The sequence below is a fragment of the Primulina eburnea genome, chromosome 7, assembly GCF_022965805.1.
Source record: "Primulina eburnea isolate SZY01 chromosome 7, ASM2296580v1, whole genome shotgun sequence".
Taxonomy (NCBI): Eukaryota; Viridiplantae; Streptophyta; class Magnoliopsida; order Lamiales; family Gesneriaceae; genus Primulina; species Primulina eburnea.
The window spans coordinates 11,659,998-11,680,008 of NC_133107.1; the positions used below are offsets into that span (position 1 = coordinate 11,659,998).

Genomic DNA, 20,011 nt, shown 5'->3' on the forward strand with positions numbered 1-20,011 from the left:
TGTTGTAAATCTAAGTCAAAATGTGCAACTAATGCTAGAATGATATATAGAGAATCTTTCTTAAATATAGGAGAAAAAGTTTCCTTATAGTCGATTCCTTCCTGCCGAGTGAATCAATTAGATACTAGTGTTACTTTATATTTTTCAATGTTGCCTAATGAGTCTTTCTTTTTTGAACATCTATTTATATCCAATGGCTTTTAAACCATTAGGCAACTGAACAAGATCACAGACTAGTAAATACCATAAAATTCATATCTTCGTTCATAACATTAAACCAAAATTTTGACTCATTACAACTCTAAATGTTTGAAGATCATTTTCGAATTTGATGTTAAAATCCGATTCTTGTAAATACACAACATAATTACTAGATATAAATGATCTTCTTATTCTAGTATATCTCTTTAGGTTGTTTGGTTGATTAACAACTTCTTGTTGTTCTTCATTAACAATTTGATCTACTGGATTTTCATCAGTGATTTGTGGAACTTCAATAACCGGTTGCCTAACACTCGTTTGGTCTTGACGGATGTGAATAACGAATAATCTATCATTTGAATAAAAGGATTGTGAATTAATGTGATCTTTGTCAAGAATTATGCCATTTGAATTATCATTCCCACTAATCAAATAATTCTCAAGAAATTTTTGTATTTCTCGATTCCATAATTCAAGTGTTGTGAGATGGACAATAGAATCTGCACCATTTGGATTTTTCGGCATACCCGATGAAATATCCACTTATAGTTCTTGATTTTAGTTGTTTTTCATGTGAGTTGTAAACTCTTGTTTTTGAAGGACAACCCCAAACGTGTATATGTTGCAAACTCGGTTTTCAACCTTTAAATAATTCAAATGACATCTTTGGGACAACATTAATTGAACTCGGTTTAATATATACACAGTTGTCTTAAGAGCTCCAGTCCACAAGGATTTAGGAAGTTTGGAGCTACTAAACATGCTCCTCACCATGTCCAATAATGTTCGGTTTCTCCTCTCAGCTACGCCATTTTGGTCTGGAAAACCAGGCATAGTATATTGGGCCACAATCCCATGTTCCTGGAGAAAGTTTGCAAACAGACCAGGTGTATTTCCATTCTCAGTGTATCTACTGTAATATTTTCTATCTCTATCGGTTCTCACGATCTTAATTTTTTTTTCTTCCAAATTACTTCTCCACTTTAGCCTTAAAACCTTAAATGCATCAAGTGTTTTTTTTTATGAAGCATGTAGATATACATATATTGTGAGTAATCATTAATGATGGAGATAAAGTATTTCGGATTTTGTATGTCCATATCTGGACAAATAATATCTGAATGTATTATTTCTATTATTTATGTACTCTTATTGGCATCTTTTTTAGACTTATTGGCCTGCTTTCCCTTTATGCAGTCTACACAAGTCTCAAAATCAGTAAAATCTAAAGTACTTAGTACTCCATCATTTACTAATCTTTTAATATTCTCTATGAAGATGCGTCTGAATCTCATGTATCACAATATAGATAAATCTTAATTTATAATACATCTTTTAATACATCTTTGAACATACATAGTGGTGTTATTATTTTGTAAAAAAAAAGAAAGAAAAGACCATCAAACATTATACTATTTCCAACAATATTTGATTTATAAAATAAATTTATTGATTTATCCAAAACTGGAAGGAATAACCAAGGGGTACAAGACTTGAAACTGGAATTAAAATCCTAGAAAAACTAGGAACATAAAATGTATTTTCCCATTTTAAAATAAAACTGCAGGACCGTGTGCACATCGCTTTACCAAAAGCTATAGGTAGTAGAACGGTGCAACTCAAATCTTTTAAACCGCACAACAGTTCAAGCACTACGGTTCGCCAAGAAAGGACAATTATTGCACCCAACAATCTCCCTCCCAATAATTGCACTCCTTGCAATCAATGGGAATCGAACTCGTACAAATTGTAGGACCGAGTGCTTACCGCTTTACCAAAAGCTATAGCTAGTAGTAATTATGTAACTCAAATCTTTTAAACCGCACAGCAGCTCAAGCACCACGGTTCGATCGCTCTACCAAGCAGAGACAATTATTGCACCCAACAAAAACCATTATCTAATATAAGGCAGCAAGTCCCAATAGCCTCCACATGCGATGACATCTTGTTTCCTGAATAGATGTTCCGTTCATTTTCTTGAGGTTTTCTTAAGCTTTTCATACCTTGCAAATTATTTGTAACATAAATTGTAGAATCAAAATCAATCCATCATGTGTTATAAATCATATCAACCATACCTTTCTTTTCAAGCTAATCTTTAAATGTATTGCAATATTTCTTCATGTGTCCCGTCTTTTTACAGAAGAGATATTGGATTCTTTCTTGATGTGATGTTGGGGTAGAATTATTTCTTTCCCTTTTCTCTTGACTGTGGCTTGCTTCTTATGCTTTCTTTGTGTAGTCATAGAAACATTATCACTCGTTTCTATTAACAACTTTCATTCTTCTGGAACACACATGATCATTAATTCATTTATTGACAACTTATCCTTATGTGTATTGCAGGAAATTTTGAAAGGTCCATATCGTTTTGGAAGAGTGCATAGAATGTAGTGCATATGAAAAGTTTCAGACATTTTTACTTCAAGTGTCTTGAGTCGAGCCGCTATGTCCTTCATTTTCATGATGTGCTCTCTCACTAATTAGAGTGCTTGCAAGTTCCTTATCTGAAGACTGAAAGTGTTCATCAACAGCCTTCAGTAATTCTTTGCATTATTATGCTGATCGACAGAACCACGCATACCAGCAGAGATTTTGGTTTTTATGAACATTACGCCGAGTCGATTAGATCGCTCTCATTTTTCATAAAGATCAACATCATCTGGGATATTTTTTTCAGTAATAGCAGATGGTTCGTCTTTCCGTGTAACATAATCAATATCCATCCACCTCAATTGAATAGTTCTTTCTTTCCATATTTTATAATTACCGCCCTTCAGTTCGAGAATGTCACATTTCATATAACAAAAACTCGCAGGTTGCATAACTGCAAAAAAAATATAATATGCTTATTATTTTTAAAATTTTGAGTTAATATCATGTTTTACTAATATAAATCATGTTTTAGAAATCTAATGACATAAAATTTGACTGTAGGCTAAAATTTTAATTCAATAAGATTTTCTGGAACTTTAGGATAAAACTATCTAAATATATTTTTCCTTAACTCCTGTGGGTACATTAAGAAAAATATAATTTTGATATTTTAACCTAATTATTAGTTATATAAATATAACAAAAAATACATGTGGGTTAAAATTTTTTATGTTTATGTAATTAATTACAATTGATGTCTATTATGTGATCCATATCCACTTAATGCATTATTTTCCATAATTAAGGATGATGTGGCTATTCCTCATTTGTTTAAAATTATATGGTTCACTGAACAAAATTTTGGTTTTACTTAATGTTTTATATAATAATTATTTAGTGACACAATCAGCACTTTCCAAGAGTGCTTCCAAGAAATATAGTTAGGGCTAAGCCACTTTAAATACTTAACTCTTAGACAGAGCAACGTTCATCAGGGAGACCAGTGACTAGTCAAGGCAGTTTAAACCGATCTATGAAGAACTCCTCCAGATCATGTGTAAGGCCCGAGATAATAAAGATGATATTATTTTAATCCGAGAGTATATAATTGGAAACTTTTGGAGTGTTGAATTATATTCCAAGATGTTTGCAATTATTTAGGATTGAAATTGAATTAAAAAGAGTTTTGAGGACCAAATTGCAAATAATAAAGACTTCAAGGTCTAAAGTGCAATTATGGGAATTGGAGGACACTTGGCACACCATGCATGAGATATATATATAAATTGTAAATTCCCTTCATTTCCACCAAGACATGATCGAGAATTCAGAGGAAAGTTTCCTCAATTTATTCGTACCATACGTTGTGATTTTGGCAAATCCGTTTATCCGATTTTCGATCCGAACATAGTACTGTACTCCTCTCGACACGAGCTGCAAATGGACGTAAGTTTTATTGAGTTCTGTTATCATTTGAAATTATGATATTGGAAGAATTATTATTTGATCAATATTATGTGTTCTGGGAATACTAGACATCGTAGAATCGAAGTCAGATCGAAGAACAGATTGATTATGAAATTGTTATGATTTTTCAGATTATATTAATGGAAATTGAATAGATTTGGATTATAGACTGATTACAAATTATATCGAATATGGGTTATGATTTGTAATTAATATCTGGTGATATGGTATTGACGGGAAACTGAGATTGTGCCGTTATGCCGCTGATTTGAGTTAATTCAGATTAATCAGATTCAGAGTTGAATTGAGAATGGAATATTGATATTATGATTCTCGATATATCGTTTCAGATTTAAAGAGACAGTCTTGAGTTCAGAACTGATATTGATATTGTGCCTGTTTTATATTGTCATTTCCAGATTGAGAATGGACCGAGATAGAGTCGGGACTTCTTCTTCTTCTTCTGAGCGAGAAGATAAAGGTATAAATTAATGTTGAGTTGGGATTGCACAACTCGAGGGAGGTTTGACTCGAGTTTCCCTAAATCACATACTTTACCTTATTGCATTGATATTTGCATTAAGTTGATTGATGTACTTGTTCTCTTGATATTAGATGACAGGTATTAGACGAGTTATCTTGTGACAGAAGTGCCGGATAGTGGTGGTATCGCCACGGCACATTGCACGATGTCTCAAGATAGGATATTGGCGATAGAGCTACAGTCCTTAACGGTTAGGTCAGGACACTGGATGTTTGGTTATATCGAGTAATGGAATCTATTACGGAATTCGATATAGGAACACCATATTTGTTATATCGAGTAAAGGGTATTGGAATTCTTCTATTACGGAATTCGATATAGGAATACCAGGGCACTGGTTATATCGAGTAATAGAGATTATGGTTCCATCCTTTACGGAATTCGATATAGAAATACCACATCTGGAAACCGGGATCCCTAGACTAGGATTGAGTCTAGTCTAAATCGTAGAGTCACGAGCTTGAGTGACAGCTAGATTGAATGGTATTGATTAATACTGATTTATGTTCCTAATATTGGTACATGTTTAGAATAGAATTATTCTTGATATTGATTAGGTTCCTGATATTTGGTACATGTTTAGAATAGAATTATTCTTGATATTGATTTTGTTCCTGATATTTGGTACATGTCTAGAATGAGAATTATTCTTGATATTGATTAGGTTCCTGATATTTGGTACATGTGTAGAATAGGAATTATTCTTGATATTGATTATGTTCCTGAATAGGACACATGTTTAGAACTTGATTTAGTATTATATTGATTCATGTTCTGATTTGATACATGTGAGGATTATCCGTTATATGCTTTTATATTGTTTATATGATTGCATGTATACATGATTTATACTGAGAATGTAATTCTCACCGGAGTTATCCGGCTGTTGTCTTGTCTGTATGTGTGCATGGCAACAGGTGGGATAGGAGCGGGGTCAAGACGAGAACGAGGCTGGATTAGATAGCGTGGAGATCCGGGCTTCAGAAGCAACTTAGGATTCAGCACCGACATGTAGTTGAACCTAGTTGGATTATTGTAGATGACATCAGATTTGTATGTTCATGTATAACATGTAATTTGATTTTAATTACATTACTTTTCCGCTTTGCCTTTTAAAAGAAAAATTTTTAGACCCTGTTTATTATGAATGATTAAATATTCCTAAAGATGATTAAGGAATGGATTAGCGTCCGGGTCCCCACAACAGGTGGTATCAGAGCTGTAGGTCCTTGAACTGTAGGTTCCTTAGCACTGAGATAGAAAAGAGTGAGCGGGGTAGAATGTGTTTTCTTTCCTGCTTTTGATTGCTAGAATGTGATATAGTATTATGTTGATTTACATTGAGTATGCTAGCATGCCAGCATGTTTTATTGCGTTTAAATGTATGTTACCTGAATATCTGAATTGATTTGGTAATATATCTGATTTGAAAATGAATCAGAACCAATTTTGATCAGAAGGTAAGCTGATCAGAAAGGGATTGAGATTGATTATCTCCTGTGATTACTGACTCCTGTGATCATCAGATATACCTCGTAGAAGAATTTCAGAAAGGGGTAGTACTTCGTCTGATCAGATAGATGTATCAGAAATTCAGATGAAAACTAAATTGAAAAAGTTTCAGTTATTTCAGCCGCCGATTCTGAGTGGTATCGGAACGTCTGAAGAGTATGAGAACTGGGGTGATGACATAGAAATACTGTCTGATTTACTCGATTGTACAGATGAACAGAGAGTTAAACTGGTATTCCCTCAGTTACGAGAAGCTGCCAGAAGTTGGTACTAGAACTGAGAGGTTCCCGAGGATTTCAGGGAGCTGGATCATCTGGATATGGTGATCAAGGAACAGACCCAGGATACACTCGATGATATAGTGGCAGGTATTGTTCCTTTATGATTATGGTGCATATGTATTGATATATACTAATGCAATCGGTATGATTATCCTAGATTGGGTGGCACTGATATACGCTTTACCTGTTGAGTCTGTATCTACTGTAGTATTGTTTCTTTACCTTTTTGGGGAAAGAATTTGATATCAGTGATATTCTGTGATATGTTGTATACTGCAGTAAGTTGAGAATGGGATTGAATTAGAATAGATTGTACTTGTATTGTCGGATGCTGCCTGCATGATTGATATTGATATATTGAACAAGTACATAGCTATGATAGATTCTTGCCAGGAGATAGTAAGATTCGGACCTGAAATGGCCAAGGAATAAATGATATACGGTAAGGATTCTTGATTTTGAATTCCTTGATATCTGTATTGTTTATGATTCGATGATTATCGAAAGGAATGGAGTAATTCCTTATGTATTCAGTTGATGACTGAAGTTGAGCTTACCAGGGATTGATTTACTAATAGCAGGAAGTTTGCTATAGTCTTTCAGATGAGATTTCAGGTTGTCCTGTATCCGGAAGAGTGATTTCAGCCTTGATTTGATTCCAGGTATTGGTTTCATTTTAGAATTTCTTATAGACTGATACTGATTGAACTGAAAGAATTGAGATATCAGTTGAAAGATTTATTGCCTGAGAGTTAGAGTTACATTTGAATATATGTTTCTCTGGAAAATACTTCAGTTCCAATGATGGATTGATAAATCCTGTGTTCAGCAATATTCTGAAGACATTATGCTCGTTTTATCTATGACCTTTTGATATATTCGCAGCGTATGATTGAATTGAATATTCTGGGAACTGTGATTGTGGTATACAGAATTGTTCGGATATGAATCTCGATTGTGACAGATTGCACTCAGAGTCTATGATATCTGAAGATAGTATACTGACTGATTTATAGTACTGTTGAGACAGGGATCAGTGACTGAGAATGACATTGAATATGGTAGAATTTCCGAGATGTCAGAAATGTCAGAGATTGTGTCTTATGCAGTCATTAGATCAACATTGTGTACTAGATATTCTGAATCTGATATGATATTATTATCACTCTGAGTCTGTGTTTGATATCGATTGTTATGAGCCGTTGAGGTTATATACAGTTCAGTCGAGTCAGAACTGATTTTGAAGATTAAAACAGTTCAGAAGTTGAATCAGACTGTTCAGAACTTGATTTTGATAGTTAGAACAGTGTGTCAGAGCCGAATACCAGGTAGGTAATATTTTATTTTATATTATTAACTGATTTGTTTATGTTAGATATTCGAATTGGAAATTGACAGGTATTGTCAGATGCACACAATAGTAGATTTGATACTATTCTGGTAACAGGAAATGTGTGATAATTCGAATAGACAGTTTTGATATAAACAGATGAAATCAGTTATGACAGAATTTGTATGGAAATGTCTAAATCGCTGCCAGATGAAGACAGAAAGATAGAATTTGTAGATTGATTATCTTGATTATTGATTTCTAAATAGAAATGGGAGTACATTTCTATAGACTGTGTGATGACACTACTGAAATCTTTCTTAGATGGGGTTGTGATGTGATTATGATTGAACGATTGTTCAAATCTGTACATGTTATATTGTACAGGATGACGTACAAATATGACCCGACGACTAAGAAGTATGTCAGAAAAGGGGTTAGATTGTATTAAATGCCAGGATTGATTTTATCAGACTGTGATTTTCGTTTGATTTTGTACTTTTGGCTGAGTATATATCATGATTTTTCATCTATGATTTATAGATTGAAAGATAGTCGGAGCGAACTATCTAAACACTGGAGGATATCCAGGAACTGTAGTGCTGGAATTTAGCACCAATTGACATGATTCATTGTCACTTGTGAATTATTGTACAATAATAGCTGTCAGATGAGTATCGAAATAGCTTTAGTCGAGGTATTGTACCATGAGAACTGCGGATTTCCTTCGTATGAGAATGATATTGCGGTGATGCCTGAGATTGGATTTGATAAGATCAGAAATCTGATAAGAAAAGTGAAACTGATTCAGAAGAAATGAGGATAGCTCAGAATTCATAGACTAATAAGCCAACGTCGGACGATGACTGTTGATATTTGAAACCGAAGATTGAATATATCTTTGACTAGGATTAACAGATTTGGTAACAGATGATGATATTCAATTATTATGGAACTGTTGCACTGGTGATTGGTATATACGGATGTTGTATAGCCATTGTTCTGAGGTTGATTCTATTACGAGTGATTTCGTGGATATGAGTTTATTGCAGTTTTGTATATCTCCTTCTTATATCTGATTTGAGATATGACATGATTATCTGTATTCCACGAATTGATTGATTGTGATTTCGAGGACGAAATCGTATCTTAGAGGGGGAGAAATGTAAGGCCCGAGATAATAAAAATGATATTATTTTAATTCGAGAGTATATAATTGGAAACTTTTGGAGTGTTGAATTATATTCCAAGATGTTTGCAATTATTTAGGATTGAAATTGAATTAAAAAGAGTTTTGAGGACCAAATTGCAAATAATAAAGACTTCAAGGTCTAAAGTGCAATTATGGGAATTGGAGGACACTTGGCACACCATGCATGAGATATATATATAAATTGTAAATTTCCTTCATTTCCACCAAGACATGATCGAGAATTCAGAGGAAAGTTTCCTCAATTTATTCGTACCATACGTTGTGATTTTGGCAAATCCGTTTATCCGATTTTCGATCCGAACATAGTACTGTACTCCTCTCGACACGAGCTGCAACTGGACGTAAGTTTTATTGAGTTCTGTTATCATTTGAAATTATGATATTGGAAGAATTATTATTTGATCAATATTATGTGTTCTGGGAATACTAGACATCGTAGAATCGAAGTCAGATCGAAGAACAGATTGATTATGAAATTGTTATGATTTTTCAGATTATATTAATGGAAATTGAATAGATTTGGATTATAGACTGATTACAAATTATATCGAATATGGGTTATGATTTGTAATTAATATCTGGTGATATGGTATTGACGGGAAACTGAGATTGTTCCGTTATGCCGCTGATTTGAGTTAATTCAGATTAATCAGATTCAGAGTTGAATTGAGAATGGAATATTGATATTATGATTCTCGATATATCGTTTCAGATTTAAAGAGACAGTCTTGAGTTCAGAACTGATATTGATATTGTGCCTGTTTTATATTGTCATTTCCAGATTGAGAATGGACCGAGATAGAGTCGGGACTTCTTCTTCTTCTGAGCGAGAAGATAAAGGTATAAATTAATGTTGAGTTGGGATTGCACAACTCGAGGGAGGTTTGACTCGAGTTTCCCTAAATCACATACTTTACCTTATTGCATTGATATTTGCATTAAGTTGATTGATGTACTTGTTCTCTTGATATTAGATGACAGGTATTAGACGAGTTATCTTGTGATAGAAGTGCCGGATAGTGGTGGTATCGCCACGGCACATTGCACGATGTCTCAAGATAGGATATTGGCGATAGAGCTACAGTCCTTAACGGTTAGGTCAGGACACTGGATGTTTGGTTATATCGAGTAATGGAATCTATTACGGAATTCGATATAGGAACACCATATTTGGTTATATCGAGTAAAGGGTATTGGAATTCTTCTATTACGGAATTCGATATAGGAATACCAGGGCACTGGTTATATCGAGTAATAGAGATTATGGTTCCATCCTTTACGGAATTCGATATAGAAATACCACATCTGGAAACCGGGATCCCTAGACTAGGATTGAGTCTAGTCTAAATCGTAGAGTCACGAGCTTGAGTGACAGCTAGATTGAATGGTATTGATTAATACTGATTTATGTTCCTAATATTGGTACATGTTTAGAATAGAATTATTCTTGATATTGATTAGGTTCCTGATATTTGGTACATGTTTAGAATAGAATTATTCTTGATATTGATTATGTTCCTGATATTTGGTACATGTCTAGAATGGGAATTATTCTTGATATTGATTAGGTTCCTGATATTTGGTACATGTGTAGAATAGGAATTATTCTTGATATTGATTATGTTCCTGAATAGGACACATGTTTAGAACTTGATTTAGTATTATATTGATTCATGTTCTGATTTGATACATGTGAGGATTATCCGTTATATGCTTTTATATTGTTTATATGATTGCATGTATACATGATTTATACTGAGAATGTAATTCTCACCGGAGTTATCCGGCTGTTGTCTTGTCTGTATGTGTGCATGGCAACAGGTGGGATAGGAGCGGGGTCAAGACGAGAACGAGGCTGGATTAGATAGCGTGGAGATCCGAGCTTCAGAAGCAACTTAGGATTCAGCACCGACATGTAGTTGAACCTAGTTGGATTATTGTAGATGACATCAGATTTGTATGTTCATGTATAACATGTATTTGATTTTAATTACATTACTTTTCCGCTTTGCCTTTTAAAAGAAAAATTTTTAGACCCTGTTTATTATGAATGATTAAATATTCCTAAAGATGATTAAGGAATGGATTAGCGTCCGGGTCCCCACATCATGTATTCTTACGTCACCTTATAATTATTATTTAACTTAGTTATCCACATTTATGTGAATCTTTATAAGCTAAAAATTTTCATTAAATAACTTTGTATTCACATTTTCACTTGATATGTTCATTAAAATTATAAACAACTTTATATACTTTAATATGAACATAACGTGAATCTTTGAGATACCAAAATATTTTTTAATATAATTTGCATTTCACAATTTCAAGAATAAATAAAAATATTATATTAAATTTGCATGTTTATATCATATTTGACATTATATATAACATGTAAAAATAACTTCTTAACATGTATTAAGTCTTTAACTTGAAATTTAGGATTAAATTGCTGTTAAGAATTAAATTGCAATGTGGGTTCTTTACATATATTTTCTCATTTCACAATATATTATTATAATAATATATTTTTTTAAAAAAATAATAAAAAATATTAAAATATTAAAGACCTTGCAGACCATTGAATGCTTCTTCAAGTGATTATCTCATTTTTGCATACATCGAGAATTTATTTGTCTGAAACCATGTGATGATATTAAATGCATCAATTTATCATGTCTTTGAATTAAATTTTATTATTTGATACAAAATTCATCTTTAAGCTTCATCAGCTTATGACCTTTATCATGCTTTCAAAAATTTTTACTCATCTCGTATAAAAAATTTTAGAAAACAATTATTATCTTCAAAATTTCAACCGAGAACGAAGTTTTCGTACCAGTTATACTCTGAAGAAGTTTTCAGGTAAATTTCTTAATATACTTTATCCGATCTTCAAGCTCAAGATTCTTACACAAATTTCCAGAAATAATTTTTTTCCAAAAGTTCATGATATCCGATTTTCAGAAAATGAAAACAAATATTTTCAAGGTAGATGTATTACGACTCTGATACCAAATGTTAGAATTTTTCTAAAAATTCATGTTTCTACACATTTATAAACATGATAAATAATATGCGGAAGCAAATCGAGCATTACCTCGGCCACTGAATAAAAATTTGTAAGTTCTTTGTTTTTCCTCCGATTGAAGCCTTCTAAGCACTCCAACACTTTCTATAGACTAGCCACCGAGGCACACGCGTTGCGTGTGTAATGAATATATGAGGCTAATATATTAAACATTTATGATATTACAACACTATGACACTAAAACATTTTGTACTTGAATATTGAGAGTTAATAGATTTCAAAGCTTAAATAAATATGTCAAACTCATTTGTTACCTTAAATGATATAGGTTTTGATCATAAAGAATAATATTATTTTGAAACCATGATATCATCTCACCTAACAAATTGTTAAAAAAACAATTAAAGATTTATTTATATTTAAGTATTTTTTATGCATAAGTTAAACCATCTCTATTTTAGGGTTAATAAGAAAATATTCATTTTTATATAATCATACCCAAGTACAACATAAACATAAAAAAATAAATAGAACAATGTAGTAAAGCGTTCTATAAACAAATTGATATGAAATCACAAAATGTAAACTAATGCAAAAATTTTGGTAAATGCATTGCAATTAAAATAGGAATTGTCAAACTTTTTTTATATGCCAGAAAAAGCAAAATATTTTAAATAACTGAATTTGCTTAGGTCAAGTTTATTATTGTAATTCAAAAATCCGATTCAAAATCAGATTCTGGTGAAATATGCTACTGAGCATTTAAAAAAAAAAGGATTCTTCGGTGTCGCCTATGAAACTATCCATGTTTCTCGAGTTTTACCAATGAAAAACTGAAATCCCACCTGAAAAAGTCAAAACCTTAAGCTCCAAACAATGCGTTGATGCCTTTTCACTGTAAGCTTTAATCAGAAAAAAAACAATCAAGGTACAGGACTAATAATCGATCAGCAAACATGAATACTATAGACAATGTTTCAGTAACATAATCTACGATGATAAACAAATAAACTGACCGGTTTAGGAAGACCATAAAATAATCATTGATTACAGTTCACAACTTTAAAATAGAACATCAAATCTAGAATGGATACTAATCCACACGCACTAAACCTAGCATCCCACTAACTAAACTTCCCGCCATTATAAGAACACATTATTTTCCCCTTGCCCCAAGAAAATATAAACCAAGTTTCCCACATCAAAACCCAGTTAATTCAGCATTCATCTTTCCATTTGATGTTGATATGGAGCATGAACTTGATCTCATGTTTCTTTCATATCAATTAGAGTACATAATCATAACAACATAACAACAATTATGTAGATCATGTAAATAACTATTTATAGTTATCAAAGCTACAATTGCATCTAGGTAAAGAAACCAAATAATAATAATGTTGAAAAAATGATACACATCCTCCAATATAAAAATTTTATTGTTGAAAAAATAAAGTTGGAATTAATAAAGCAAACCTTTTGCTTTCTTGCAGAAATCCGAGAATAGACCGGGCCCCTATGATCACACGAAGAAGCATCCCGATAACAACTTTTAATGTGAAACCTAAAGTAAGAAAACAATCTGCACGAGTTATGCCAACAGATGAAAGAAACTAACGCACGAGTTATGCCTTGTATAAATAAAACAAATGCATATATAGTGATGTTTACATGAAGCCATAAAACTGGCTAACGGCATTGCAAGTATAGTAGGATAAGCAGGTAAATCAAGACAAAAGCCCAAGAAGGATTAAAATCTATAAACCTAAATGTAAATTTGTTTTGAAACATTATCATAAAATATTGTGTAAGAAGATTTAATATAATGATTTAGTGAGTCTATTGAGAATAAGTGAAAGATTAAATAATAGGACCTTGAAGATTGTATTAATTACATTATCATCTGCAAGATCAAAATGAACAAACTAATAAGATCACTCATATCACTCAACATAATATTTCGTAGAATATAAAATTATTCATTATAAAAAACGAACCAGATGAAGATGTGGGCGAATAGATATGATTCATTGAGTTGAGTATAACATTTGTACAAATACTTTGTTTGCAACATGTATCTTTCAGCTTTTGAGAAAAAATCACAAAGAAAATAGAAAACAGCAAAAATATTCAACTTATACCAAAAATAAAAAATAAAAAATAATATGTTTATCAATTAGGCACTAAAAAGCACTGTTCAATGAATAGTACAACCAAGATTGCCCTCGAAATTAGGACATTCAAGTAAAAACAATAGTTACCAAGTATATGTCATCAAATTAACCAAAAACATATATTTAATTTAAATTTATGAAACGATGTTATAATAATGTTATGAAATTCTTTTGCAAAACCCCTGAATCACATTTAAAGCCTTCGTGTCACATTTAATAAGCAGACTTTGTGAAGAGATGCAAGGTAATCCTCAAACTCGAGTGTTTGCTTTGTCATTTCAGATAATACTATTTTGGAAACCGATTCTGCAATAAGTAAAACATGCGAAATATGGGATATAATATAAATGGGGAAATAGATTTTTTTTGTGCTGTTGTGGTTCGAACATTTCAAAATAAAAGCACATTAATTTTATTTTTAAAATATCAGAAATGCCAATAAAGCAAAAAAGAAAATTCATAGGAAAATAATTTGAAAATTACTTGCATGCTGAAACAGAGATGATTGTTTTTGGCTTAACATAGAAACTCACAAGAAAAAGAGTTTTATACGGGATTATTACAGTACCTAATAGAAAAAAGTTACATAACAAAATTTGCCAAAGAAATTCCTTGCATACCATAGGACCACTTATCTTATGAGGTAAAATAACTTGTAGAATTATGGGATCAAATACCAAAAAATTTCATAATAAAAGAATTGATTGAAGAGGTCAATCTGTCCTGGCTGTGACTTAGGCCTTTTTTTGGGATAGACACTGCTCCTTTCTCATGTGTAGCCTAAAAAAATCCCTTTTTTTGATTACTACTTCTTTACCACCTTAGCAGGTTCTTTCTTTTTACGTTTTTTGTTTTAAGTCTGTTGAGAATGGATTCTAGTTGTGGTATTGTTTTGGAAAATTCAAATTTAGATCTTCTGGATGATAAGGAATTTGATACTCAAGAGGGGGGCTTATGAATACTACAAAGAATATGTAAAATATTTATCCACCATTAAACAGATTAGGATGATCAAATATTAACCTATTAGTTGTCGAAACAACAAATCCCAACTGCCCAAATCAACTCTTGTGTGTGGCAAGAGTTGAAACATGCATATATCTATCCACCATTAAATCTAATTCAGAGTGTGAATTGTGCATCGATCATCCTAATATAATAGGTTTTTGGCACCCATAGTTGTCTATTGATTTCTGTGTTTTCATAAAACTCAAGAGTGAATCTCAATAACTGATCTGAACTCAATCAAGAAATCACAAATCACGCAGAGAAACCATCACAAACAAAATCAAACATGTGTAGCAGAGTTTTACCTGAATTATTTCCCTACCGGATGAGCGAATCGATCGACGGTGAGTTCGATTTCTCCTTATATTCTTTTGCTGAAGGAATCAAAAACAAAATAAAAAATGTATAGCCGATTCTTACCTGGATTGTTGCCCTTCCGGATGAGCGATTCGATCGAGATGTTGCGTCCGATTGTGCTTCTATTCTGTCGCCAGAGAAGTTGAGAGTAGATTTGAGGTGATCGTGATTACAGATAATGGGCTGAAAGGTGTGGGCTCGTATTTTGAATTGTATAATGAGGGCAAAAGAGGAAATAAATAATTTGGTGTCTTATTGGCAGTTTCTATAAGCCCCTCAGCCTTAATAAAATAGTAGAGATGATGTATTTTGCTCTTATGAGGTATGTGTTTATGGACCTCAATCACCGATATTTATAGGTCTTTCATACCATTAATGAGTGATTGCGGAAACCTTATTGTAAAAAGAAGAGGCGCGTACGAGTCTCAATTTTCTAAAGTTGATGCGGCGTGCGCATATTTTATCAAAAGATGTAGACAATAGTCGTCGCCATTTCCTACACGTTTATTCTTCTCCTTTTTATTTGATATGTGCCATTTTTTCATACACCCATCTCATACTCCAAAGTGAAGCGTTCGGAAAAACACACTTATGTAGCTAAACATTTTTGCAAGTCAGTCATTCTAATCGACCACTCGTTCCAAACATACAAAGCATTTAGTAGGTCGGAAAAATATATTTTTCAGACTGCGATCTGTTGCTGATATAAGGTCAAAGAAATAAATATCCACTCTTATAAACAGACAGATGGATAACAGGAGCTTGTTGGTTGAATGTACCGTCTTGTGAACAACTTTGGCTCTTGGCACCGACAACGTCTTAGGTATAGAGGAGATTGGAGCAAGAAGGATGCTTATATGACATTTTTATTCCTGAACAACAGCAAGTGGATCGAAAGATCGATCCGTCCTTTATCTCCTATATTGGGTAATATGTTATTGATCATTCTTGCTCCAATCTGATTGTTGCAAAAATAGAATTAGACAATGCATCGGTCTCGTAGGCCTATGTCGTCATTATTGTTTTTTTATTTTAATGTAATCTATGATTTTTTTTAATATATTTTAATATATCTCTACTATCTCTACTATTTTATTAAGGCTGAGGGGCTTATAGAAACTGCCAATAAGACACCAAATTATTTATTTCCTCTTTTGCCCTCATTATACAATTCAAAATACGAGCCCACACCTTTCAGCCCATTATCTATAATCACGATCACCTCAAATCTACGAAATTTCACTCTCAACTTCTCTGGCGACAGAATAGAAGCACAATCGGACGCAACATCTCGATCGAATCGCTCATCCGGAAGGGCAACAATCCAGGTAAGAATCGGCTATACATTTTTATTTTGTTTTTGATTCCTTCAGCAAAAGAATATAAGGAGCAATCGAAAGCACCGTCGATCGATTCGCTCATCCGGTAGGGAAATAATCCAGGTAAAACTCTGCTACACATGTTTGATTTTGTTTGTGATGGTTTCTCTGCGTGATTTGTGATTTCTTGATTGAGTTCAGATCAGTTATTGAGATTCACTCTTGGGTTTTATGAAAACACAGAAATCATGAGACAACTATGGGTGCCAAAAACCTATTATATTAGGATGATCGATGCACAATTCACACTCTGAATTAGATTTAATGGTGGATAGATATATGCATGTTTCAACTCTTGCCACACGCAAGAGTTGATTTGGGCAGTTGGGATTTGTTGTTTCGACAACTAATAGGTTAATATTTGATCATCCTAATCTGTTTAATGGTGGATAAATATTTTACATATTCTTTGTAGTATTCATAAGCCCCCCTCTTGAGTATCAAATTCCTTATCATCCAGAATATCTAAATTTGAATTTTCCAAAACAATACCACAACTAGAATCCATTTTCAACAGACTTAAAACAAAAAACGTAAAAAGAAAGAACCTGCTAAGGTGGTAAAGAAGTAGTAATCAAAAAAGAGGGATTTTTTTAGGCTACACATGAGGAAGGAGCAGTGTCTATCCCAAAAAAGGTCTAAGTCACAGCCAGGACAGATTGACCTCTTCAATCAATTCTTTTATTATGAAATTTTTTGGTATTTGATCCCATAATTCTACAAGTTATTTTACCTCATAAGATAAGTGGTCCTATGGTATGCAAGGAATTTCTTTGGCAAATTTTGTTATGTAACTTTTTTCTATTAGGTACTGTAATAATCCCGTATAAAACTCTTTTTCTTGTGAGTTTCTATGTTAAGCCAAAAACAATCATCTCTGTTTCAGCATGCAAGTAATTTTCAAATTATTTTCCTATGAATTTTCTTTTTTGCTTTATTGGCATTTCTGATATTTTAAAAATAAAATTAATGTGCTTTTATTTTGAAATGTTCGAACCACAACAGCACAAAAAAAATCTATTTCCCCATTTATATTATATCCCATATTTCGCATGTTTTACTTATTGCAGAATCGGTTTCCAAAATAGTATTATCTGAAATGACAAAGCAAACACTCGAGTTTGAGGATTACCTTGCATCTCTTCACAAAGTCTGCTTATTAAATGTGTACACGAAGGCTTTAAATGTGATTCAGGGGTTTTGCAAAAGAATTTCATAACATTATTATAACATCGCTTCATAAATTTAAATTAAATATATGTTTTTGGTTAATTTGATGACATATACTTGGTAACTGCGACTGTTTTTACTTGAATGTCCTAATTTCGAGGGCAATCTTGGTTGTACTGTTCATTGAACAGTGCTTTGTTAGTGCCTAATTGATAAACATATTATTTTTTATTTTTTATTTTTGGTATAAGTTGAATATTTTTGCTGTTTTCAATTTTCTTTGTGATTTTTTCTCAAAAGCTGAAAGATACATGTTGCAAACAAAGTATTTATACAAATGTCATACTCAACTCAATGAATCATATCTATTTCGCCCACATCTTCATCTGGTTCGTTTTTTATAATGAATAAGTTTATATTCTATGAAATATTATGTTGAGTGATATGAGTGATCTTATTAGTTTGTTCGTTTTGATCTTGCAGATGATAATGTAATTAATACAATCTTCAAGGTCCTATTATTTAATCTTTCACTTATTCTCAATAGACTCACTAAATCATTATATTAAATCTTCTTACACAATATTTTATGATAATGTTTCAAAACAAATTTACATTTAGGTTTATAGATTTTAATCCTTCTTGGGCTTTTGTCTTGATTTACCTGCTTATCCTACTATACTTGCAATGCCAGTTAGCCAGTTTTATTGCTTCATGTAAACATCAGCTTTTCCGGCACTATATATGCATTTGTTTTATTTATACATGGCATAACTCGTGCGTTAGTTTCTTTCATCTGTTGGCATAACTCGTGCAGATTGTTTCTTACTTTAGGTTTCACATTAAAAGTTGTTATCGGGATGCTTCTTCGTGTGATCATAGGGGCCCGGTCTATTCTCGGATTTCTGCAAGAAAGAAAAAGGTTTGCTTTATTAATTCCAACTTTATTTTTTCAACAATAAAATTTTTATATTGGAGGATGTGTATCAAGTTTTCAACATTATTATTATTTGGTTTCTTTACCTAGATGCAATTGTAGCTTTGATAACTATAAATAGTTATTTACATGATCTACATAATTGTTGTTATGTTGTTATGATTATGTACTCTAATTGATATGAAAGAAACATGAGATCAAGTTCATGCTCCATATCAACATCAAATGGAAAGATGAATGCTGAATTAACTGGGTTTTGATGTGGGAAACTTGGTTTATATTTTCTTGGGGCAAGGGGAAAATAATGTGTTCTTTTAATGGCGGGAAGTTTAGTTAGTGGGATGCTAGGTTTAGTGCGTGTGGATTAGTATCCATTCTAGATTTGATGTTCTATTTTAAAGTTGTGAACTGTAATCAATGATTATTTTATGGTCTTCCTAAACCGGTCAGTTTATTTGTTTATCATCGTAGATTATGTTACTGAAACATTGTCTATAGTATTCATGTTTGCTGATCGATTATTAGTCCTGTACCTTGATTGTTTTTTTTCTGATTAAAGCTTACAGTGAAAAGGCATCAACGCATTGTTTGGAGCTTAAGGTTTTGACTTTTTCAGGTGGGATTTCAGTTATTCATTGGTAAAACTCGAGAAACATGGATAGTTTCATAGGCGACACCGAAGAATCCTTTTTTTTTAAATGCTCAGTAGCATATTTCACCAGAATCTGATTTTGAATCGGATTTTTGAATTACAATAATAAACTTGACCTAAGCAAATTCAGTTATTTAAAATATTTTGCTTTTTCTGGCATATAAAAAGAGTTTGACAATTCCTATTTTAATTGCAATGCATTTACCAAAATTTTTGCATTAGTTTACATTTTGTGATTTCATATCAATTTGTTTATAGAACGCTTTACTACATTGTTCTATTTATTTTTTTATGTTTATGTTGTACTTGGGTATGATTATATAAAAATGAATATTTTCTTATTAACCCTAAAATAGAGATGGTTTAACTTATGCATAAA

The 20,011-nt window shown here is 32.4% G+C and overlaps 1 protein-coding gene and 1 long non-coding RNA gene across 2 annotated transcripts; one reads left to right on the plus strand and one right to left on the minus strand.

Moving 5' to 3' along the window:
* Positions 1-12,646: 12,646 nt before the first annotated feature.
* On the minus strand, positions 12,647-16,047 carry LOC140835694 (uncharacterized). The gene is made up of 5 exons (XM_073201097.1): positions 16,044-16,047; positions 15,558-15,691; positions 13,953-14,040; positions 13,432-13,519; positions 12,647-12,800 (listed from the first exon to the last, which is right to left on the minus strand). The coding sequence occupies exons 1-5, from the start codon at positions 16,045-16,047 to the stop codon at positions 12,755-12,757; spliced, it is 360 nt and encodes a 119-aa protein (XP_073057198.1). The 3' UTR covers positions 12,647-12,754.
* Positions 16,048-16,638: 591 nt separating this feature from the next.
* Positions 16,639-19,749, plus strand: LOC140836145 (uncharacterized). The gene is made up of 3 exons (XR_012118985.1): positions 16,639-16,936; positions 18,878-18,965; positions 19,540-19,749. It is a non-coding gene; the product is annotated as an uncharacterized lncRNA (long non-coding RNA).
* The last annotated feature ends 262 nt before the right edge of the window (positions 19,750-20,011 follow it).

What these genes read in the sequence shown, in the direction of transcription:
- LOC140835694 (XM_073201097.1), bottom strand. An exon ending in TTCGCCCACATCTTCATCTG is followed by an intron (nt 13,520 to 13,952) that starts GTTCGTTTTTTA and finishes TTCTTACTTTAG; the next exon opens with GTTTCACATTAAAAGTTGTT. An exon ending in TTTCTGCAAGAAAGCAAAAG is followed by an intron (nt 12,801 to 13,431) that starts GTTTGCTTTATT and finishes TGACTTTTTCAG; the next exon opens with GTGGGATTTCAGTTTTTCAT.